At 38.8% G+C, this 24,728-nt stretch overlaps 2 protein-coding genes across 5 annotated transcripts in view; both read left to right on the forward strand.

Moving 5' to 3' along the window:
• The window catches only part of AFF4 (ALF transcription elongation factor 4), an 89,912-nt gene that overhangs the window by 59,225 nt on the left and 5,959 nt on the right, over positions 1-24,728 (forward strand). For all 4 annotated transcript variants that reach the window (XR_007726211.1, XM_050792744.1, XM_050792746.1 and 1 more), the window contains 15 exons: positions 377-413; positions 2,586-2,631; positions 6,107-6,161; positions 6,605-6,642; positions 7,364-7,526; positions 8,529-9,446; positions 12,601-12,689; positions 13,316-13,553; positions 16,868-16,962; positions 17,891-17,954; positions 18,071-18,207; positions 18,461-18,532; positions 19,643-19,736; positions 20,926-20,969; positions 22,549-22,769. Coding sequence is in view for 3 of the 4 variants with exons in the window: in XM_050792744.1 (XP_050648701.1) it covers positions 377-413; positions 2,586-2,631; positions 6,107-6,161; positions 6,605-6,642; positions 7,364-7,526; positions 8,529-9,446; positions 12,601-12,689; positions 13,316-13,553; positions 16,868-16,962; positions 17,891-17,954; positions 18,071-18,207; positions 18,461-18,532; positions 19,643-19,736; positions 20,926-20,969; positions 22,549-22,769 (2,311 nt within the window). In the remaining variant the exon portion in view is untranslated. The remainder of the gene's footprint in view (positions 1-376; positions 414-2,585; positions 2,632-6,106; positions 6,162-6,604; positions 6,643-7,363; positions 7,527-8,528; positions 9,447-12,600; positions 12,690-13,315; positions 13,554-16,867; positions 16,963-17,890; positions 17,955-18,070; positions 18,208-18,460; positions 18,533-19,642; positions 19,737-20,925; positions 20,970-22,548; positions 22,770-24,728) is intronic.
• SEPTIN8 (septin 8) overlaps positions 8,477-24,728 on the forward strand; it is a 148,248-nt gene continuing 131,996 nt past the window's right edge. The window contains exon 1 of the mRNA XM_050792797.1: positions 8,477-8,480. The gene's annotated coding sequence lies outside the window, so the exon portion shown is untranslated. The remainder of the gene's footprint in view (positions 8,481-24,728) is intronic.

A 24,728-nucleotide genomic window follows, 5' to 3' on the forward strand; every position in this document is an offset into this window, starting at 1 on the left:
AGGATAGTCTTGATCTCCTGACCTCGTGATCCGCCCGTCTCGGCCTCCCAAAGTGCTGGGATTACGGGCTTGAGCCACTGCGCCCAGCCAAAAATTATTTATTTTATAAAGGGCTCTAAATAGGGATATGATTACAATGGATGCTGCTGAAAAAATTGAATGATAAAGAATTTAGGTGGCTTAATGCTTTTTGTATTAGACTCTGGGAAAGTCCATTATTGATCACAAAATTGCCAAGGCTGATCAGACAGGATCATTGCATTCTTTCTGTGCTTTTTCAAGTACTTGAAGTGTTTTTATGTAATTTAAGCATTTTTCATGAATTAACCTTTCTTTTTTAGTGTCACTTTGTATAATTTTATGTTCCTTTTCTTAGGAATCTCAGCAGTCCAATTTTGGCCCTGGAGAACAAAGTGAGTATTTCTTTTCCTCTTGGTTTTCAAATTAAGCTATTTATTGAACATTCAATTTTCATGGTCACACCATATGTAACTTTAGTAATACCTTTACATGTCATATCCTTTTTCATTTTTCTTTTTTTTTTTTTTCTGGAGTGTAGTGGTGTGGTTGTAGCTCACTGCAGCCTCGATCTCCAGGGTTCAAGTGATCCTCCTGCCTCAGCCTCCTGAGTAGCTGGGACTATGGGCACATGCCACTATGCCTGGCTGATTTTTTAAATTTTAGTAGAATAGGTCTCACTATGTTGCCCAGGCTGGTCTCGAACTCCTAAGCTCAAGTGATGCACCTGCCTCGTCTCCCAAAGTGTTGGGATTACTGGTGTGAGCCACCATGACCTGGTATTCTAATTTTTTTTTATGATCTAATGAGTAGTGGGGATCGAGCTGAAAAATTGTTATTTTTTTTTTTTTTTTTTTTTTTTTTTGAGACAGAGTCTCGCTCTGTCGCCCAGGCTGGAGTGCAGTGGCCGGATCTCAGCTCACTGCAAGCTCCGCCTCCCGGGTTTACGCCATTCTCCTGCCTCAGCCTCCCGAGTAGCTGGGACTACAGGCGCCCACCACCTCGCCCGGCTAGTTTTTTTTGTATTTTTTAGTAGAGACGGGGTTTCACCGTGTTAGCCAGGATGGTCTCGATCTCCTGACCTCGTGATTCGCCCGTCTCGGCCTCCCAAAGTGCTGGGATTACAGGCTTGAGCCACCGCGCCCGGCCAAAATTGTTATTCTTTAAAAATTAAGGAACTGCAGGTCATTGGAGATCAAAATACACTACTTTTATTAAGCATTTGAACTAACAGTTCATGAATACAATTTGATGGGCACCTCGTAAACTCAAGTGTCATTCTTCTTTCTTTTAACTTCCTTTATGAAAGTACTTGGTTCCATGATGGTAAAACTCCACACAAGAAGGGGTCATTTTATTTAGCTGACCATGGCTCTTTTCTTGTTATATTTGTACAGTCCCTGTTTATTCCTCCTTGGTTTTCTGATCTGGGTAGAAAGTCTGCTGCCTGCTGTACCCTCACCTTCACCCTTACTTTCTTGGCCTGTCAGAAGAATTTCTGGGGAAGATGGTCATAGGGAATTCAAATATGGTCCCAAGAGATTGTGGTTGTGTAGATTGAGGGAACCATTGCAAATGTCTGGGCTTCACCGTATACCTCTGTAACAAAACAGGTATTCTTTTTGCCAAGAGCAGTAACTTCTTAATTAAGGTAGATTTATACTAGTCATAAGGTATTTTGGAAATGAAAATGTGGAACTTTTTGATCCTTAATTTATCTTCAGTGATCTTAATGCAGAGATAAAACTAGGAGAATACCTCTTTTGATGTTACGCTTTCTTTGTATATCAATTTCTTAGTTCCACCTTAAAGGCTGTAGCTACAGGAAAAAGGGATCTGACATTGTTGATATGCAGAAAATGTTAAAATGCAGAAAATAGCTAACTATAGGCCAGAAAATTTACATTTTCTCTCTTCTTTTTATTTCCTTTTTTTCTCAGCTTGTTTTCCCTAGTCATCTTCTTTTAAGAATACTTCATCCTTCTACTCTTCTCCCATTCTCTCTTCTGAAAGCTGTTCACAAATGGGATCATAAGCTGCCTCTACTCATTATTTGTGTTTTTCACTTTGTTTGTTTTAGAGCTATTTCTATAACAGCATAAAACTCTAGTTATAGTATGAAAATACCATAATTTATTTCACTAGTCTCCTATCGATGGACATTTTTTTTTCCAGTTTTTGCCATTACAAACCAGGCTATAATAAACATTCCCGAGTGTGTGCTTGTGTGTTTGTGTATTCCTCAAGATTATACCTGTAATGTAAATTCCTTTCATTGGAATTACTAAGTCACTTAGCAGTATAGTTACAGTACTGAGAAGGTATTACCAGATTGCTCTTCAAGAAGGTCATATGAGTTTACAGTCCTACCAGCAACATGTACACATGCTTATTTCCCCTGTAGTCACTAGTATCTCATATTATTGGGCTTGTTGATGTTACCAGTTTGGTGGTTGAAGAATTATATTTCATTGTTTGATTTACATTTATTTGAGGGTATTTTACATAGACATTTTACAGTCTAAATAGCCATACTTTAGTTGCTCACTTCATTCTTTTTGTTCCAGAAAGATATAATCCTTCTAAAACTTCAAATGGGCACCAGTCTAAATCGTAAGTTTATTGCTTAATGAGTTTAATGTGTATTGTTTTCGCTAAAAGTTACCTGTAATATCTGGGTATTTTGAACAATATTTAGAAATATTGAGGCTGGGCAGGGTGGCTCACACCTGTAATCCCAGCACTTTGGGAGGCCAAGGCAGGCAGATCACATGAGGTCAGGAGTTCGAGACCAGCCTGGCCAACGTGGTGAAACCCCTTCTCTACTAAAAATACAAAAAATTAGCCAGGCATGGTGGCAAGCACCTGTTATCCCAGCTACTTGGAAGGCTGAGGCAGGAGAATTACTTGAACCTGGGAGGCAGAGGTGTAGGGAGCCAAAATCGTGCCACTTCACTCTAGCCTGGGCCACAGAGCGAGACTCGGTCTCAGAAAAATTAAAAAATAAAAGAAATATTGACCTTTTAAGGCATGAGCATGCAAATTTTTATGTAAAGGGTCAGATAGTGAAATATTTAGGCTTTCAGAGCCACATAGTCTGTGTTTTGACTGCTCAGCTCTGCCATTTGTAGTATGAAAGCAGCTATAGACCATAAGTGTGGCTGTATTCCAGCCACACTCTTTAAAACAATGTGGTAGGTTGGATTTGGCTTGTGGGCCACAGTTTGCCTACCTCTGCTCTGAGATCATGGTTTTTTCTCATCTGAGAGTTGTATGTGTATATTTTTCTGTGTATATTCCTAATTTATATTGAATAAAGAAGTCATAAAATAAATACAGGATTCTTCTTTAGGCCAAGCCATTCATTTAACCACTAGATTAAGTAACATACATAGTTTGTACTGTCTTTAAGTTTTCTTATTTTTATTTTGTTGGTAGAAGCAGAAATATATATAAAAATGTAACAGGGTAATGTATTGGATGAAAATAAATTCCAACTTAAAGAATGAACTCCTGAATTCCTGAGACCACAGGTTAATTCAGTGATTAAAACAAAATTCTAAAGAAGCAGCGACTACAGTGTCAGCTTTCCATGCCACAGTCACAAACTACTATGATGACCCTAGACTGGTAGCACTTCAGCTGAATTAAAGAACTAAGAATGAAAAATACAAGAACACAAGAAGCACCCCCCTTACTGCTGAAAAATTCAAATTATATTCCTATCCATCATACTTATTTATATGTAAAGAACGGAAATGTACTTACCATATCTATACCTATCACTTTGGTTGTGAGGGAACAAACTCATGCAGGGCTCTGAGCAGTCTGGTAAAAGCTTTGACATATTGACCTGTGTAAACAAGTTCATTGAGCTGCCATTGTTAAATCATAAGGGCCAAGAGAATTCAGAGTAAGTACATTTCCTTAGAGGAAAATCAGTCATAGAGATAGATGCACTAAGCCCCTGTCTGAAAGAAAACTCTTTTTTCCCTGTTCTGTTTAATTGGGCCAGTCTTAAAAATCATCTGGTTACTTTATTTCAGGGTGATGTTTAATATATAATATTTTGAACTTAGGGTCAGATATAGAAATGTAGGTTAAACTTTGAGGGGGAAGAGTACAAGTAGTTATTAGAGTGAAAGAAGATTTCCTTCTCGCTGATTGGAGATTGTCATGAAATTTTAAGAAAGGTAATGGAATTACTGGTAATGAGAAATTAGACATTTTTCTAGTTGTAGTTCTCCCTAAACTTTGTATTAATTTTTCCTCCCATGTAAAAAGACAAGGAATGTTTTGTGGGCTGTTACGTAGAAAATTTTAAGTTTAATGGTTTTGATTTTATGACCTTAAAAGAAAATTTACATCTTTAATTTTGCTTTCAAAAACAAATTCCAGAAACTGTCAGCTTATAGTATATGTGTGTACGTGTTTAAATTGATTTGAATTTTGATCAAGGGAGATTTTGGAACTTGGGAGTTTTTTTTGTTTGTTTGTTGTTGTTTTGTTTTTTTGAGACAGAGTCTCACTCTGTCGCCTAGGCTAGAGTGCAGTGATGGGATGTCATCTCCCTGCAACCTCCAGCTCCTGGGTTCAAGTGATTCTCCTCCTACCTCAGCCTCCCAGGTAGCTAGGCTACAGGTGCCCACCACCACGCCAGGCTAATTTTTGTATTTTTAGTAGAGACAAAGTTTCACCCTGTTGGCCTGGCTGGTCTCAAACTCATGACCTCAGGTGATTTGCCCACAGCCTTCCAAAGTAGTGGGATTACAGGCGTGAGCCACCGCACCCGGCCAGAATTTGGGAGTTTTAAAAATATATACATAGTCAGCCATGCGCAGTGACTCATGCCTTAATCCCAGCACTTTGGGAGGCCGAGGCAGGTGGATCACGAGGTCAGGAGATCGAGACCATCCTGGCTAACACGGTGAAACCCTGTCTCTATAAAAATACAAAAAATTAGCCGGGCGTGGTGGTGGGCACCTGTAGTCCAAGCTACTCGGGAGGCTGAGGCAGGAGAATGGCGTGAACCCGGGAAGCAGAGCTTGCAGTGAGCCGAGATTGTGCCACTGCACTCCAGCCTGGATGACAGAGCGAGACTCGGTCTCAAAAACACACACACACACACACACACACACACACACACTCTTAGTCACAAACACACACACACACACTCTTACATAGTCATTTTTGCTATATAGCCAAGACTTTTACCCAAAATATTTATTTCTACAGAGGGCACTTTGTTTCATAGCAAGGCATTTATGAACTAGAACTTTGGCTTAGGAAACTGTTCTGGTTTTCACAGTTACCCAGTTGTCATCAGTTACACTAATCTCTCTTTGTGGAACATGGGGAACAAAGGAAGAATTGCTTGATGCTTTCATTTTATCTTCCTTCTTTTTAGGAGTTATATCTCTTGAGTGGATTGTTGGGTATGACTTTGTTAATTTTTAATCATGAACGTGTGTGTGCACCTAGGGGAAAAGTTAGAGACTACAGAACTGAATATGAGAGTTTATAGAAAGTAGATTTTGTTTAATTAGAAAAGATGAATAGGCCGGGCACGGTGGCTCAAGCCTGTAATCCCAGCACTTTGGGAGGCCGAGGCGGGCGGATCACAAGGTCAGGAGATCGAGACCACAGTGAAACCCCGTCTCTACTAAAAATACAAAAAATTAGCCGGGCGCGGTGGCGGGCGCCTGTAGTCCCAGCTACTCAGGAGGCTGAGGCAGGAGAATGGCGTGAACCCAGGAGGCGGAGCTTGCAGTGAGCCGAGATCGCGCCACTGCACTCCAGCCTGGGCAACAGCGTGAGACTCCGTCTCAAAAAAAAAAAAAAAAAAAAAAAAGATGAATATTTTATTCATGGGAAGGATAGAGCTTATGGAATGGTTAAATTCCTCCATTCTCAATTTTGAGATTTTGAACCAAACCAGATGGAATAAGACTTACTGGTGTTTTGTTTTTTGGTTAAATCTGTGGCTACCACAGTAATTATTTCTAGAATTTTTAGTAGATATTTAGTACCCTGGCATACCATGTAAACTGTTCCAAAAATAATAATCCTTTCTGCCTTTTCCCTCTAGTATGTTAAAAGATGACTTAAAACTAAGCAGCAGTGAAGACAGTGATGGGGAACAGGTGTGTCTACTATTGTATTATTTTGCCAGTCTCACATAGTATTTGTATTTTATAAAAATGATAATTGAATTATGCATTTGTTACTTAAAATAAATTTCTTCTTATAAGCTTTCTGACACTGGAATGTTGTAGTTTTTTTCTCTGTATTTCAATCTCCATTTTTTTCTTATTTTTTTAAAAAATTGGGTTTTCCTCAACATTTATTATGGATCAAAACATACTCATGAAGCAGTAGATTATTGACAATAATAACTATTAACAAAGCTTTTGATCGTATTCGGGCAGTTCAGTTACTCTTTAGGTAAAAACAGTGTAAGTGTTAAACATAGTTGCATACATTAGAGAAGCTAGTTTTTTCTGTTAAGAGTTCAGATATTATTCACACTAAGCAAATAGAATACTGTTTATTCATTCACAGATTCCTTCTTATGTTTTAATTTTAGGATTGTGATAAGACAATGCCGAGGAGTACACCAGGAAGGTGGGCATCCTTTTCTTTTCTGTTTTATTGGTAAGAGTTGGGTCAGCCTGATAACATTGCAGGGATATAATAAGTGGACTTATAGGTAAATATCAGTTTTGATAGTGGTTGTACAACTCTGTAAATTAACTAAAAGTCATTGAATTATACACTTAAAGTGGGTGATTTGTGTATTATATCTCAAACTGTTTTTAAAAGGTGAGTATTAATACCTAAGTAGCACATCAGAAATTTTTAAAAAGAATTGTTCATTTCATTTACAGTGAAGTTCTGGATTCATAGAATTGCAGCAGTGTAACACATAGTAAACATTTTAAAGAAAGTTGTGGCTGGACGTGGTGGCTCACGCCTGTAATCCCAGCACTTTGGGAGGCCGAAGTGGGCGGATCACCTGAGGCCAGAAGTTTGAGACCCGCCTGACCAATATGGTGAAACCCCGTCTCTACTAAAAATACAAAAATTAGCCGGGCGTGGTGGCGGGCGCCTGTAGTCCCAGCTACTTGGGAGGCTGAGACAGAAGAATTGCTTGAACCTGGGAGATGGAGGTTGCAGTGAGCCGAGATCGCGCCACTGCACTCCAGCCTGGGCGACAGAGCAAGACTCCATCTAAAAAAAAAAAAAGAAAGAAAAGAAAAAAAGAAAGTTGGTTGTCCGATTTGGATGTTTTCCTGTTGTCAATGTAAAATAAACTTTGGACATTTGTATATTTCATCTCTTTTAGTAATTCTGAACCTTCACATCATAATAGTGAAGGAGCAGATAACTCCAGGGATGATTCTAGTAGCCACAGTGGATCTGAAAGCAGCTCTGGATCTGACTCAGAGAGTGAAAGTAGTTCCAGTGACAGTGAGGCAAATGAGCCATCCCAGAGTGCATCTCCTGAGGTGAGACAGAGGGAAGGGGGTACCTCCCATAGGCCCTCTCAGGGTCCTTGGTGATGTCCATTTAAAACCTGATTCAAATATAAAAGGAGAAGGAAAGAACGTTCCATATTCTGACAAAAAGAAATTGTACTGTGTACCTTGGAGGAAACCTAGATGATTCCTTGTTGTTTGAACAAATTCGGTCTAGATTAGGAACTGCTTGGCATATTACAGGTCACTAAAATATTGTGTACCTTTAGTTTGGTCTTTTATTTTTATAACTCAACATGGTAATTCATGTTCTGTAGTTACAAAGAACATCACGTTGTTGATAAAAAGAATCTTATGTAATGTAATTTTAGTATAGCTTGTTAAGTTGCAGTTAAAAATCTCTCTTTGTACCTACATCATTTGTTTACTTTCTAGAATTAAATATTCTGTATGGCCATTTGTAATTATACCTTTGAAATTGGATTCTTGAATAGGAATATTTGCTATTTAAAGGTCACATATCACATTAAGCTTATCTTTTTTTTTTTTTTTTGAAGACGGAATCTTACTCTGTCACCCAGGCTGGAGTGCATTGGCTCAATTTTGGCTCACTGCAACCTCTGCCTCCCGGGTTCAAGTGATTCTCCTGCCTCAGCCTCCTGAGTAGCTGCGATTACAGGCGTGTGCCACCACACCTGGCTAATTTTTGTATTTTTAGTAGAAACGGGATTTCACCATGTTGGTCAGACTGGTCTCAAACCCCTGACCTCATGATCCGCCCACCTCAGCCTCCCAAAGTGCTGGGATTACAGGTGTGAGCCACCGTGCCCGGCCGCTTATCTTCTTATTCAGATGATCAGATGATAAGAGCTAATAGTCAATACTCAGCCCTTTGCTTTGGTTCATAGAGAACCATGGCAAGTAAATGCTTTTGTTGCATTAGGCATTGTGGTTTTTCCTCTTCTTTGAGGTTGTAAAGGGGGGAGAACGCTTCACTATTGAAAAAAGCATACATGTTTCTCTGTTTTTCAGCCTGAACCCCCGCCAACAAACAAATGGCAACTTGATAATTGGCTGAATAAAGTGAACCCACATAAAGTGTCACCCGCTTCTTCAGTGGACAGTAACATCCCATCATCTCAAGGCTACAAAAAGGAAGGCCGAGAGCAGGGCACTGGGAATAGCTACACTGATACAAGTGGACCTAAAGAAACGAGTTCCGCTACTCCTGGACGAGACTCCAAAACCATCCAAAAGGGATCAGAAAGTGGGCGTGGGAGGCAGAAATCTCCTGCACAGAGTGACAGCACAACACAGAGAAGAACTGTAGGCAAAAAACAACCCAAAAAGGCTGAGAAGACAGCTGCTGAAGAGCCTCGTGGAGGCCTGAAGATAGAAAGTGAAACTCCTGTAGACTTGGCTAGCAGCATGCCCTCCAGCAGACACAAAGCAGCCACCAAAGGCTCAAGGAAACCCAATATAAAGAAGGAGTCTAAGTCTTCCCCTCGACCTACAGCAGAGAAAAAGAAATATAAATCAACAAGTAAATCTTCCCAGAAATCAAGGGAAATCATAGAAACAGATACCTCATCCTCAGATTCAGATGAAAGCGAGAGCCTTCCTCCTTCCTCACAAACTCCTAAGTACCCCGAGAGCAATAGGACTCCTGTTAAGCCCTCCTCAGTGGAGGAAGAAGATAGCTTTTTTCGGCAACGAATGTTCTCTCCTATGGAAGAGAAGGAACTTCTTTCACCCCTCAGTGAGCCTGATGACAGGTATCCACTTATTGTGAAGATTGACCTGAATCTTTTGACTAGAATACCAGGAAAGCCTTACAAAGAAACAGAGCCGCCCAAGGGGGAAAAGAAAAATGTGCCAGAAAAGCACACGAGAGAGGCTCAGAAACAAGCCTCAGAAAAAGTTTCCAACAAAGGCAAGAGGAAGCATAAGGTTTGTGAAGGGTTTTTGTTGTCTGTTTTGAAACATCAGAATCTGAAATGCGGTGGAAATCTCAGTAAGCCACAAAGTAACAAGGCAGGTCATAAACTGAAGGAAAATAGTGGGTAAACCCAAGGCCCACTTGAGGCTACTTATGGAACAGTCTCTTGAAGATTTCTGTGATTCTTGCCTGTGTCCTTCAGTTAAAGCAGGATAGTTGCTAATGAAATAAGAAATGAGCCAGTGCTTTTCGCTGACCGGTGTAGAGGTTAGAGAGCAGCAACTTGCAAACAGGCATTTGCAACATTCTCAACATTTTGGTTGTAGGTGTTTTTAGTTTTGGATACGTACTCCCCAGATTGTTATAATCCCTACCATTTTCTTATGTCATACACCCAGACCAAGGCACACTTTTAATAACTCATCTGCTGTGCACCTCTGTGCCCCAGCTTCTCTTCCTTAACAAAGGTCAGAACTAAAAATACTGTTGGCTCATAGCCAGCTCTCATCCCTAAATACTTCCAAGATAATTTTGGATATAGAGGCAAAATTTGTACATTTAAGGTCTGCTTTTCTTAGACTGAGGAAATGTGAAAATTCACGCATGTCTATGATTGGAGGATAATAATCATACAATGAAGAGATCTGAATCACTACAAATATAGAGACTCTGTGGGAAAAACAGCCTGATCTTTTCAGCTCTAGTGAGGAATTTTCAGGAGAACGTAAAGTTTTAAGTAGTCTATATCAAAGAATACTGTAATTTCCCCTGATACATGTGTATGATCGTGAAAGACTAGAAGTTAAGTTTGAGTAGCTGAACAGATAGGTACCAGAATGGCCTTACCAAGTAAACTTGGAACACAAACACCACTCCAGTTGACGTGAGAATCACGTATATTACAGGGAGAGTAGAGCACTTTCTTAAAATGGCGTGAGATATTTTCCTCTCTCCTTTTCATAAAACCACAGTGCCATGTGCAGATGATATATATTCAGACAAATTAGAATAATACCTCACTTCTTTTTTGAATCTTTAAAAATTGAAATTGTCCACATTATTTGAATTTTTAGAAAACCAATGCTTACTGCTCTCCTTACTATAGCTAATGAGTTTCCATTATCATTGTACAGGGATGTTTTGCTGAACTAGTAAGCTGTTTAGGGCCACTGGCCCCTGTAGCCCACAGCCTCAGATTGCTAGACTTGGCTGTGGGATTTAATTCATAGAATTATGTGGAATAAGAGCTTGTGTATGATGGACTCTAATCTTTAGGAACCTAGGATTTTTTTTATGGAATTTAAAAAGAATGGTCCTTTTGTGCTTAAAAAGTATTACTTTTTTCGTAACATTTTATTTTATTTTTCTTACTTTTAGAGACAGGGTGTTGCTCTGTCACCTAGGCTGGAGTACCATGGTATTCATAGCTCACTGTAACCTCAAACTCCTGGGTTCAAGTGATCCTCCCTCCTCAGCCTCCCGAGTAGCTAGGACTACGGGCATGCGACCCCACACCTGGCTAATTTTTTATAGAGATGGTGTCTTGCTGTGTTGCCCAAACTGGTCTCAAACTCCTGGAATCAAGCAGTCCTCCCACTCAGCCTCCCAAAGCACTGGCGTTACAGGTGTCAGCCACCACACCTGGCCCTTTTATAAGATATTCAAGCATTTAAAATATAAAGTGTCAAGGGCAATACCTGGAGATAAAGCAGGTAGTACTAAGAGAAGACCCAGTTAAGGGTAGTAAAGGATGTAGATTTCTTTTTCTCATGTTTTCATTTGTCTGTCTTTAATCATTTGTATAGGGGAACAGATTCTTGTGTTATGGTAGAATATTTGCATTCTTGTGCCCTGATATTTGAAACAAAAGGAAAACTTAGATTCACTTAGAAAAGTAACATTGGCAGTGGATGGGCCCACCACTTGTGTTTTCCATCAAAAAGTTTTTTCAGTCACTAGGCTGGGCTGTAATCAAAAGTAGGGATGACAAAAATTGTTGGCAAAGTTGTGAAAAAGTTGGAACTTTGATACGGTCCTGATGAAAATGGAAATGATACCACTGCTTTGGAACATAGTTTGGTAGTTACTGAAAAAGTTAAACATAGAGTTACCTTTTGACCTGCAATTGTACTCCTAGGTATATATCCAAGAGAAATGAAAACATATGTCCACACAAAAACTTGTACTTGAATGTTCATAGTAGCATTATTCATATTAGCCAAAAGGTGGAAACAACCCAAATGGCCATCACCTGATGAATGACTAAACAGAATGAATAAATTCTATGCAGTGAGTACTGTTCAGCCATAAATGAGAATGCAGTACTGATCCATGCTGCAACATGGATGAACCTTAAAAATGTTACACTAAATGAAAGGAGCCACAAAGACCACATATATTGAATTATACCATTTTCCTGAAATGTCTAGAATAGGCAAATCTATAAAGATGAAGTGTGATTGTCAGTGTCTGGGGGAGGAAGAGATGGGTATGGAGTGTGTTTTCAGGATAACGAACATATTTTAAAATTCATTAAGCCGGCTGCAGTGGCTCAAACCTGTAATCCCAGCACTTTGGGAGGCCGAGATGGGCGGATAATGAGGTCAGGAGATTGAGACCATCCTGGCTAACACGATGAAACCCCATCTCTACTGAAAATACAAAAAATTAGCCAGGAGGCTGAGGCAGGAGAATCACTTGAACCCGGGAGGTAGAGGTTGCAGTGAGCTGAGATCATGCCACTGCACTCCAGCCTGGGCGACAGATAAATAAATAAATAAAATTAAAATTCATTGTGGTGATGGTTGTACAACTCTGAATATACCAAATGTTATGGAATTGTGTACTTCTGAAGAGTGAATTTCATGTTATGTAAATTATATCTTAATTATAATTTCACAGATACCACCCCTCAAATCATTACATTGAAAAGATGCCATCTTAGAGACTGTAGGAAATCTGTTTCAGTCTTTGGGTTCTGTGTATCTAAAATAGGAGACCTCAGCCTTAAAACCTAATCTTTTTGAATGTTATTTAAATGAATTATTGTACTTCTCTTTTATCTTTCTGATGCTTAATCAGGGATAAACTCTTTGTGGGTAGCTAGTGCTGGAAGCTGAAGTTAGTTGAATAAAGATCAGACCACAGTTTCTGTTTTTCATCTAGAATGAAGATGATAGCCGAGCCAGCGAGAGCAAGAAACCCAAAACAGAGGACAAGAATTCAGCAGGCCATAAGCCATCCAGCAACAGAGAGTACGTCCCCAAAACATGTTGCATGCTAATGTTGTTAATATATGTGTATCATTTGATACTGGGTACTTTCTAACATGCTCTGAGTGTTCATTTTAGTAAGCGAGTGTTATATAAATGCACACACATAACATATGCCAAATAGTGGGAGCTTTCGCTTTTAGCTAATAGGGATGGAAAACATTTAAAATTTAATTAATTCTTCCTTTCTTCATTTTTTATTGGGGTAGGGGTGAGTATCAGGGGAGAATTAAAGTAAAGGTATGCCACTTTCTGGTTAGATGGCAAACTTACCTGTAATTTCCAAGAGACTGGTTGCCAACTTAAAAGTGGTAATCTCTTCATTCACTATTCATCATTTTGTTCATTCATTCAGCCAATATTTATTGAGTACTACTGAGTGGTAGGTCATGTTTTTGGCCCTGGATATACAACCACAGGAATAAAAACAGAAAAGATGCCTACCCTCATGGAATTTACAGTCTTATTTTGTTTTATAGAAATCATGTGTCCTAGTAATCAAATGGGGAAAAACAGATTTGTCTTGAAAGCAGACAAAGAGAAATGGAAAAATCAACTACCCCTGTATTACTTTGTGGAGAAATGAGGGCATTCGTTTGGTTTGGCAGGTCATCTAAGCAGAGTGCTGCAAAAGAAAAGGATTTGTTGCCTTCTCCTGCTGGGCCTGTTCCTTCAAAAGATCCAAAAACAGAGCATGGCTCTCGGAAGAGGACTATTAGTCAGTCTTCTTCCTTAAAGTCAAGCAGTAACAGCAAGGAGACTAGTGGCAGCAGCAGAAACAGTTCCTCTACATCCAAGCAGAAGAAGACCGAAGGGAAGACTTCCAGTAGTTCCAAGGAGGTTAAGGTAAAGTGTTGGGGGCCTGGGGCTTTTGAAAATCACTCAACTTGCCATGTGACTTTTCCAGGGTGACACTATGCTTTGAAATTATTGTAACATATTAATAAATACATAGGCCTATGCCTTTTACCCTCTATATGTAATAATCTTGATAAATGAATACAGTGATGTAAGACTGTGAAGACAGTAAGTCAGCTGGTCCATTGAAATAAAAACTCCTGGGTACAGTGGCTCATACCTGTAGTCCCAGCTATTTGGGAGGCTAAAATGGAAGGATCACTTGAGGAATTTGAGTCCAACCTGGGCAACATGTTGAGACCCTGTCTATAAAAGAGCTTTAGAATTAAAAAAAAAAAAGATAGAAACCAGTAATTGGAAAAGTTAGTTATGGAAGTTTTTAAAATAAGAACTAAATGGTTTTAGTTGCTAAGACTGAGTTCTTGTATATTGTTTGAAATAGGCTTTGAGTTTCTCAGAATTATACTTTACAAACTAGTTATGTTACGTAAAGTGACAAAGCAATCATTTGGCTTTGATTCATGAAATAGAAAAAGAAATCTTTAGCTAAGTTAGCACTGAAATTATTTCTAATTATTATTCCTAGGATACTCACAGTGTAGGGGGGAGTATTCTTCACATCTATAGATGGAGATTTGGATCAAAGGAGTTTGTTCAAGGCTGTACTTTAATAGTCTCTCACCCTCAATTTGTTTACCAGGTCGTTTGCTTTCTAAACTGTTCTGATCAGAAGCAAATTTACTCAAATCAGAAAATACCTATTATTTAGTAAGCAAAGGTTTGAGAATTGGAAAATAAGACTCCTTAAAGCTCTTATATTTATTAACTGTGGTAAAATTAAAAATTTTTTAATTGAGACTATTTTAATTAACAACTTCTTAAATTTAAATACACAGAAAGCTTTTTCTCTAGCTGAACAGCCTCCTTCTGTAGTAGTTTAGTGTTAGCACAAGGTGCTTAGGACCTTGACTCTTACATTGGTCAGCTTTATTGGTCCAGTTTTCCATCTGCCTGCTGATGTTTTTTTCTCCATTTCCCATCCTTTAACTGTAGGATTTGAGGCCTCTGTGCTTGCTTCTTGAAACCTGCTATTGCTTTTTTTTTTTTGCTTTTAAATAAGTGAGCTCTCCTCTTTTGGATTCTGCTATCTCATAGGTAAAAATCACTGTGTATGCTTCTATCACACATAAGAAGGGAGTTTCTTCAAGAAGTTTGTCAGCTTCTTGAAAGCAGAGATTTGTTTTGTGTCTTGTTTTGTGTTTTATCTGGTGCTTAACTTGCTGGGTAATGAGGAAATATTTGTTAGATCAAATGTAGTCATTTGGTACTCTATTGTTTTCAACAAAATATAGAATAGGGCCTTACCACTTTGATTTCAATAGCTCTTGATACTTAATAGTTATTGAAGTTAATATTTGTTAGTCTTGACCATTCCCAAGTTAGGCAGTGACATTTGAATTTTTTAGATAACAATCTAATTTAATTAGGAAATATGCTATTTTTAATACTATCAATTAAAGAAAAAAATTAGAGGCCGGGCGCGGTGGCTCAAGCCTGTAATCCCAGCACTTTGGGAGGCCGAGATGGGCGGATCACGAGGTCAGGAGATCGAGACCATCCTGGCTAACCCAGTGAAACCCCGTCTCTACTAAAAATACAAAAAATTAGCCGGGCGTGGTGGTGGGCGCCTGTAGTCCCAGCTACTTGGGAGGCTGAGGCAGGAGAATGGCGTGAACCCAGGAGGCGGAGCTTGCAGTGAGCCGAGATCGCGCCACTGCACTTCAGCCTGGGCGACAAAGCGAGACTCCATCTCAAAAAAAAAAAAAAAGAAAAAGAAAAAATTAGATCTGGAAAACCAACATTACACATAGTTTTTATATAAGAAAACTGTGTTAAAATATTTGGAAACATTTTCAGAAATCCTCTGAAAAGCATATCTGAATGTAGGTCCTTATGGGTCTATTTATAAAACATAGAGGCGGCCAGGCATGGTGGCTCACGGCCTATTATTCCAACACTTTGGGAGGCTGGCTGGAGGATTGCTTGAGCCCAGGAGGTTGAAGCCACAGTGAGCCATGATTGCGCTACTGCACTCCAGCCTAGGCAACAGAGTGAGATGCTGTCTCAAACAAATAAATAAATAAAACAGAGGGAAAGCTATCCTAGTAATGTTACAGTACAACATAATATTCAGAAAGCCATTTCAAAGTACAATTATATATTTAAAAATTTTATATTTTTTATATAAATATAAAACATTGTATAATATTGGGTAAATTGTTAGGTAAAGTAAAATTATGTATTATTGGGTTTTCTAATGTTGAAACATCCATGCATTCCTGGAATAAATTCCACTTGTTTATGGTGTTTTATTATGGAAAAATGTATATTCGTTTTATTTATTTATTAAATTCCACTTGTTTATGGTGTTTTATTATGGAAAAATGTATATTCCTTATTAAAGACAGGGCTGGATGGGAGGCAGTTGAGAGAGAGTCATAGCTCTTTCATAAAGGGCTATATTGATAGGAGGCAGAAACATATAGCCAGGTGCAGTTGTACATGCCTACGGTCCCAGCTACTCAGGAGGCTGAGGCGGGAGAATCACTTGAGCCTAGGAGTTTAAGATCAACCTGGGCAACATAGCAAGACTTCATCTCTTAAAATAAAAAAAAGACATGTGGATGAGAGGCAGAGTAAAGTTTAAGAAAGTAACTTGGCTTTTGAAGTCTGGCAATTCTGAATTTAAAACTCAAATTCCAGGAATGCCACTTAAAACCTGTTTGAACTTAGGCAAGTTACTCAACCTCCTTGAGACTGCTTTTTCATTTTATCTTAATAGCAGTACTTATTTCATAGGTTTGTTAAAGGATTAACAATAATGCTAAGTAGTTAGTTAACTTAGTGCCTGCTAAGTTGTAAGCACATAATAAACATTAGATGCTGTTAATATTATTGCTGTTTTCATTGACCAGTAACTACCAATAAATTTGCTGTAAGTAGTGCTGCCATTTTCATACTAGGCTTTTGTCTTCCTTATGTTTTAATAACTGCCTTGGCCAGTGCTTGGCATGTAGTAGACCCTTGTATAAATATTAGAATTAATATTTCAGTTATATAAAATGGACCCATTTTTTTTTTTAATTTACATTATGAAGTTTATAAAAGTTTTGTAACAAGGAAATTCATTATGAAAGGCAGTGAAATTTCGTTTCCTTTTTACCAGTGGCTGAAGAAATGCTATTAGTTTCATTTTTAATCTCCTTACAGTTTTCATTGTAGTTATATATTTTTTTGGTCAGGAAAAGGCTCCAAGTAGCTCCTCTAATTGTCCTCCATCTGCACCAACTCTTGATTCTTCTAAGCCTCGGAGAACAAAGCTTGTCTTTGATGACAGGTGAGATAATATGATTTTTTGTATGTGTATTTAAGAAATGATTCCAGTCAGCATATAAGAAACTCATTTTAATTTCTATCATTGGCCGGGCGCGGTGGCTCACGCTTGTAATCCCAGCACTTTGGGAGGCCCAGGCAGGCGGATCACGAGGTCAGGAGTTTGAGACCAGCCTGACCAACATGGAGAAACCCTGTCTGTACTAAAAATACAAAAATTAGCTGGGTGTGGTGGTGCGCCCCTGTAATCGCAGCTATTCAGGAGGCTGAGGCAGGAGAATTGCTTGAACCTGGGAGGCAGAGGTTGCAGTGAGCCGAGATCGCGCCACTGCACTCCTGCCTGGGCGACAGAGTGAGACTCCGTCTCAAAAAAAATAATAATAAAATAAATCTATCATTGATCAGAAGGATGTATACTTATGTATGATCTGCAGAATATTCAGGTTTCAATTTGAACAGTACCCACTAGTCCAAGTACTGTTCCTTTAGCTTAACTCCATGACTCCCATGGGGGATGTGAATGATCTGCCTTCCAGTAGAAGAATCTTACTACTGCTGATATCACTGTTAAAATGGAGGGTTTCTTAGATGAGAAAGAGCAATATTGTTTTTTCCTCTATTTTAATAAAAAGGTTATTTCTCCTACTCTCATTTTATTTATGCTTAATCTCTCAGTCAACTTGAGTAACTTAGTATTTGATACTAGGGAGCTTGATTTTTATTTTCCTAATTAGATTTGCCATGAGTTGGTCAAAACAACTTATGCTTTTAACCTGATACAAACATTTGTCAGAAAATATTGAAACAAATACTTAGTAATAGCTCATTTTCTTTGTTTGAGGACATAAAAACTGAGGGATACTAGATACTGAAATGAACTCGTATTATGAAAATATTTACTATTCTATTTATGATGAAAATTTACCTTGCAGAAATTATTCAGCAGACCATTATTTACAAGAAGCAAAAAAGCTAAAGCACAATGCAGATGCATTGGTATGTAAATATTCTCCTTACACTTATATATTTAATCAAATTAACTTAAGTAATCTTTTGATGTTTGTAGCCATAGTAGATCACTACTCATTACTTGCATTCTCTCCTTTCTTCAGTCTGATAGGTTTGAGAAAGCTGTATACTATCTTGATGCTGTGGTATCTTTCATTGAATGTGGGAATGCATTAGAGAAAAATGCTCAGGAATCCAAATCCCCATTCCCTATGTATTCAGAGACAGTGGATCTCATCAAGTAAGTGGAAAAACTTGGCAGATCATTGGCAATAACATTATTTCTCTGGTCCATCTAGGAAGGGGCTGATATATAGTAAACGGAAGAGGGTGTATAATCCTTTAATGTCCTTAGATAAAGGAAAAGTAGATACTTCAATGAGTATTTTTGCTTTTATTTAGGTTTGAAATTCTAATGTTTTAAGGACAAGTGAAATCATAAGATCAAGGTGAAGTATTCTGTTTGTCATTTGTTTGTTATTGTAACTCAACAGATACACTATGAAGCTAAAGAATTACTTGGCACCAGATGCTACAGCTGCAGATAAACGACTCACAGTACTTTGGTGAGTTTTCTGTGTTCTAGCCTCTGCTAGATGACAGGAAGTTCTATAATAAATAGTGCTGTGTGTGCTCTTCTGAATGTTTTCCTTGAATCAGCCTTCCATAATCGTGTCTTAAATCTGTTCTTGACGGGTCAAGCAGGAAGTAACTCAGAATTCCTACTGAAAAGTTTGAGTTGTCAGTCGCTGATCCATTTCCTTCTTCATGAAAGCCTTGGATTTGTGGGACTGATGGTAGAAACGTCCATGGTCTTGAATAATCACTTTTCCACACTCTTCTTTTGGTACCCTCTCTCTCCATTCACCCATGCTTTTCCTTAGGGAGCAAGCATCTAGTTTGCTCAGAATAAAGGATGTGACTTGTTTGCTTCATCCCAGTGAGATATTATCAGTTCGATTGTTATAGGTCTTTACCTGGCACTGTATTTAACACTGGGAATGCAGCTAAGAAGAAAACTAACACAGCCCTGTTCATCATGGAGTATAGTCTAGTGTGAGAAGACAGAAATCAAACAAATCATCATACAGGTCCATATGATATAAGTGTTTTGAAAGAAAAGTATATGTAACTGTAACAGTAGAGGGTAGGGAGACCTACTCTATTTAGAGGGAACAACATGTACAAGGGCTGGATGGTGGAAAGGAATGGGAAACTTTCAAGGAACTAAAAGAAGACCAGCGAGAATTGGGTGTGACTGGAGAGATAGGCAGGGATGATCCTGCAGGGTCTTTGTAAGCTATGTTTTGGTTTGTAATATTTGTAGTTGAGTTTCTTAGTTTTTGTTTTTTAATTTTAGATTATTTACACTTTGGTTTGGAAATTCTACCCCTTCGTAATTTTTAAAACTTCATGACACGTTGGTGTCCTATGGATAAGGTTTGGATTTTGGAATGTCAGCAAATAATGAGAGGCTAGTCCTAGGCTTCTTAGCCATCTTCCCCTCTGTAGGACGTGTACCACAATAAGAACACATCTGTTGGTTTTGCCTAAGGGTTAATGTTGTGGCCTATGCCATGGTCACATGAGCCAGTCTCCTGCACAATGCAAAGACTGTGCAGATCTGGTCACAGTTTGCTGTCCTGGTAAATAAGCTGCCCTTTTCCATTGGCTAGCCTGCGATGCGAGTCTTTGCTGTACCTGAGGCTTTTCAAACTGAAGAAAGAAAATGCTTTGAAGTACTCAAAGACACTGACAGAGCACCTGAAGGTAAGCATACAGAAGCACAAGGTCCGTTTCCTAGGAGACAAAATTTGCAGTCTCCCATCCCCACCCCAGAACTGCCCTCATGTTTATGCAAACACACCAGGGGAGGAGCTACTGTTTGGGACCTTTCAAATAAGTTGGAGGTTTCTTCAAGTTTTTTAATGTACGTGTATCTGATGGTAGAACTCTGGTAGCCATATGCAGTGGCTGTATTTACTTTTTAAATGATAATTTGTTTTCGGCCAGGTGAGGTGGCTCACACCTGTAATCCCAGCACTTTGGGAGGCCGAGGCAGGTAGATCACGAGGTCAAGAGATCGAGACCATCCTGGCCAACATGGTGAAACCCCATCTCTACTAAATATATAAAAATTAGCCGGGCGTGGTGCCACACGCTTGTAGTCCCAGCTACTTGGGAGGCTGAGGCAGGAGAACTGCTTGAACCCCGGAGGCGGAGGCGGCAGTGAGCCGAGATCAGGCCACTGCACTCCAGCCTGGTGACAGAGAGAGACTCTGTCTCAAAAAAAAGAAAAAAAAACTTTTGTTTTCATGCCATCCTTTTCCGACTACTATCTTAGTTGCCTAAAAGGTTTTCCTGTGTTTCTTCAGGCCAGCACCACATAAATCCTGCTAAAATCTGCCTCTGATTATGACTTGGAACCCTTCAGTAGTTGCCTGCTAGGTCAAGTTTAAACTCCTTACCCTGGCCTCAAGGGGTCTCTCTCTTGTTCCTTGTCTAAACCTCTGCTTTAGGCAAACTGCATGGGGCCACATACATTGTCTTTTCTGCAGCCTTTGTGCGTAGTATGATTCATCTCTCCCCTCTCTCCACCCACCCACCCACCCCCTTTTTTAAGAGAGAGTTAAAAAAAAAAAAAAAACGATCATGGCTCACTGCAGCTTCTCTCAGGTAGCTGGGAGTAGCTGGGACTTATCCCCTTTCCCTTTATCCATGTGTTACTCATTCTTTCCTTGCCTTTTCTGTGAAGTCTTCCAGAACACCCCAGCTCTCACCTAATAATTTCTTTCTGTTGTACTTTTACACACACACACACATACACACACGTTTTGGTGTCTTAAATATTTAAAGCTGCTTGCGATCAGCTCTGACCCAGTGCTTTTAAATATATTTAGAACTTTATAAAGTAGTGGTGGTTTTTGTTGTTGTTAAGTACATTTTATTTTTTCCACAGAATTCTTATAATAATTCTCAAGCACCATCACCTGGCTTGGGAAGGTAGGTAAAATTTTATTATGTAAAATATTATTTGTGACAATAAAAGGAAATGAGTATGGTCCAATTTCCAAAAATGGAAAAATGACTACTTTTTAAATAAGTAAAACAGTCTCTGATAAAATATTTTTAGAAGTTATAATTTTTTCTCTATTTTTTATGAATTGAAAATATAAGTGAACATAATCATAAAGATTATAGATATGAGACATTTCACCTATTAAGAAATCTGAGTTTTTACTAGCACTCAACCCTTTTCACAGTTTGATTTCCATAGTTACTTGGACTTATCACAGCAGGCTTATCTTTAGTCAAATCTTGGCACTGCCAGAATTTAGTAACAGTGACATGATTGTGATTTCTCCTCCATCTCCATGTCAGTCTCATCCCACTGATCTCCCAAAGGATAATAAACACCATGGAACCTTTTTAATTTTATCTGTTCATTTATTATGTTTATAAGAATTGATGTTCTTTGTTCTGCATGTATTTTTTTACATAAGTTTATAATGTTAAAAGTGCAGATAAAAATACAAACAAGCTGGGCGTGGTGGCTCACGCCTGTAATCCCAGCACTTTGAGAAGCCGAGGTGGGCAGATCACAAGGTCAGGAGTTAAAGACCAGCCTGGCCAACATGGTGAAACCCCATCTGTACTAAAAAATACAAAAATTAGCCGGGTGTGGTGTTGTGCACACTTGTAATCCTAGCTACTCCGGAGGCTGAGGCAGGTGAATCATTGGAACCAGGGAGGTGGAGGTTGCACTAACTCGAGATCGCGCCACTGCACTCCAGCTTGGGTGACAGAGCAAGAGTGTCTCCCCCCCCCCAAAAAAAAAAAAAAAAATATATATATATATATATATATATATGCACACACACACATACACATACACACACACAAACACACAAATTTATTTTTCTTCCAACTTTTGATTTTTCCTTTCTTTTAGTGTGTGATCAGAGTCTTGAACATTTCACAAATTTTAGAACTCCTGAAATGAACCTGCCAGATTTCAACATACATGTTTTCTAAGACATGTTTAATTGGCAGGAAGCTTGGGGTGATTACAGTTGCTTGAGAGAGCTGTACCTCTGTCAGCTCTGAGTAATTTGGTTAAACTAGGAAAGTGTCAGAAATTATGGAGTTCAATAAAAGATGTTCCCATCTTCTACCACAGTTTTTTAGGTTAAATGTGAATTCCACCAAACTTTCTACAAAACAGTATGAAAAATATGTAATTATATGCCTGAATAGATGGAAAGTGTTGAGCAGAGAGTGAGGGGATCTGGCTTTTAAGTCTTTGAACTGTCACTAACAAGGTGCATGACTTCTTCAGTTATTGTCCATCTCTTGTTTTGTTGTCATTCATTAAAACAAAGGGTATAGATTCTAAGATAATAAGGTTATGAATTACAAGATTATAGTACTTATTTAGAAGAAATTGTAGTTGTCTGCAAACCCATCTAGTTTAAGAGAATCTTTACATTTTAAATGCTTTCATGAAGAAAGAGCTAGTAGTACTTGATTTTATGATGCTCACCATGTCCATATGAACAAGCTTCCTATTTCTGTTGTGTAGCAAAGCTGTGGGGATGCCTTCCCCTGTTTCTCCAAAGCTGTCACCAGGCAATTCAGGAAATTATTCATCTGGGGCCAGTAGTGCTTCTGCAAGTGGCTCTTCAGTGACCATTCCACAGAAGATCCACCAGATGGCAGCCAGCTATGTTCAGGTCACGTCCAACTTCCTCTATGCCACTGAAATTTGGGACCAAGCTGAACAGCTTTCCAAAGAGCAAAAAGGTAGGTAGGTTTCTGGATAAACTTCAGGGGATGGAATTGTTAGAAGGAACTTTTATAATTTAGTTAAGTAAGTATTTAGTCTATATTTAGTTTTATTATTTACTTTAGAGTTAATGATAATCTTTGTTAATAGTCTTCATTGCTTAGCAGTTACACTAAATGAAACTGAATTTGGTCAAAAGATACCTCGTGATTCTGGTGACAAAACTAAACTGAAAATAGTTCTTGGTCTAAGATGAATGTGCCTCTATTCTGGCACATTAAATGTAGCTCATACCATAAAAGTAATAAAATATATGTTCTACCCTAGGATGATTAATAGTAAATTTGGCAATAGGCATAGGATTACATCCAAACATCTGTACATCTGAGAAGGTTAATGTATAAGAAAGCATGTTCATACTGGATTTTTAGGTGTATTGGAAGAAACCTATGAAATAAAGGAGACTAGGAAATGAATAGAAAATTTTTTTTTTTTTAATGAGATGGAGTTTCACTCTTGTTGCCCAGGCTGGAGAGCAGTGGCACAATCTCGACTCAGTGCAGCCTCCACCTTCTGGTTTCAAGCAATTGTCCTGCCTTAGCCTCTTGAGTAGCTGGGATTACAGGTGCCCACCACCACGCCCAGCTAACTTTTGTATTTTTAGTAGAGATGGGGTTTCACCATGTGGACCAAGCTGGTCTCGAACTGCTGACCTCGTGATCTGCCCACCTTGGCCTTCCAAAGTGCTGGGATTACAGGTGTGAGCCACTGCATCCGGCCAGAATTCTTAACATTCTTTAAAATTAGGTTGTTTGAGGCTTTGCCCCTTAAAAGTTTATTATTTCCCAAACCAAAGACATTGAGAATTATAAAGTATTTGAAGACCTTAGTGGAAAGTACTGTATAACCACCATTTTATTTAGTAGATGTTATTAGCAAATATGTGCATGCAGCTTCTCTTCGTTTGCAGAGAAACACTACATTAGCCAATCAAGTGTCATTTTGTCACAGAGTATATTTAAATACAGTATGAACAGGTAATCAGATGAAAATGAAAGATTCCTATCCCTAAAGAGAGGTTATGATGAGAGAAAGGTAAAAGTGGAATCCCAACTTTTTTTTTTTTTTTTTTTTTTTTTTTTGAGACAGGGTTTTACTGTCACCCAGGCTGTGGCACAGTCATAGCTCACTGCAGCCTCTACCTCTTGGGCTCAGGTGATCCTCCTGCCTCAGCCTCCTGAGTAGCTGGGACTACAGATGCGTGCCACCACACCCAGCTAATTTTTCTACTTTTTGTAGAGATAAGGTCTTATTACGTTGCTCAGGCTAGGAATCCCAACATTCAACATAAAGCTGTATTTATAAAAACATAATTTGTGGCTGGGCATGGTGGCTCACACCTTGTAATCCCAGCACTTTGGGAAGCCAAGGCGAGTGGATCACCAAAGGTCAGGAGTTCGAGACCAGCCTGGCCAACATGGTGAAACCCCATCTCTACTTTAAAAAAAAAAAAAAAAAACACAAAAAGAAAACCTTTTTTGTATTTTGTATTTGGCAGAGGCGGGAGAATCGCTTGAACCCAGGAGACTGGGATTGCAGTGAGCCAAGATCACACCACTGCACTCCAGCCTGGGCGACAGGGAGACTCTGTCTAAAAATAAATGAAAATAAAAACATGAGATTTAGTTATCAGTTGGTTCATGGCATATGATTGTAGCTGAAAGTTTGATATAATCTTAAGTATCTAACCTCACAGAGGCTGTTACAGGAAACCCGCAAAAAACATCCTCCTTTTTGTATCACTTGCGTCTTATACAAAAGCACAAAATGTTTTGAGTAATCAGTAGCACATTATGGCACTAAGTCTTCATTTTAATAATATTTACTACATAATAGCAATTTATCATTTCCATTCATGGAATCCTGCTTATACATAACACTTAATTTCTGACCATACATTCTGTTTAAAATGTTGC

The sequence above is a fragment of the Macaca thibetana genome, chromosome 6 (genome assembly GCF_024542745.1).
Source record: "Macaca thibetana thibetana isolate TM-01 chromosome 6, ASM2454274v1, whole genome shotgun sequence".
NCBI lineage: Eukaryota > Metazoa > Chordata > Mammalia > Primates > Cercopithecidae > Macaca > Macaca thibetana.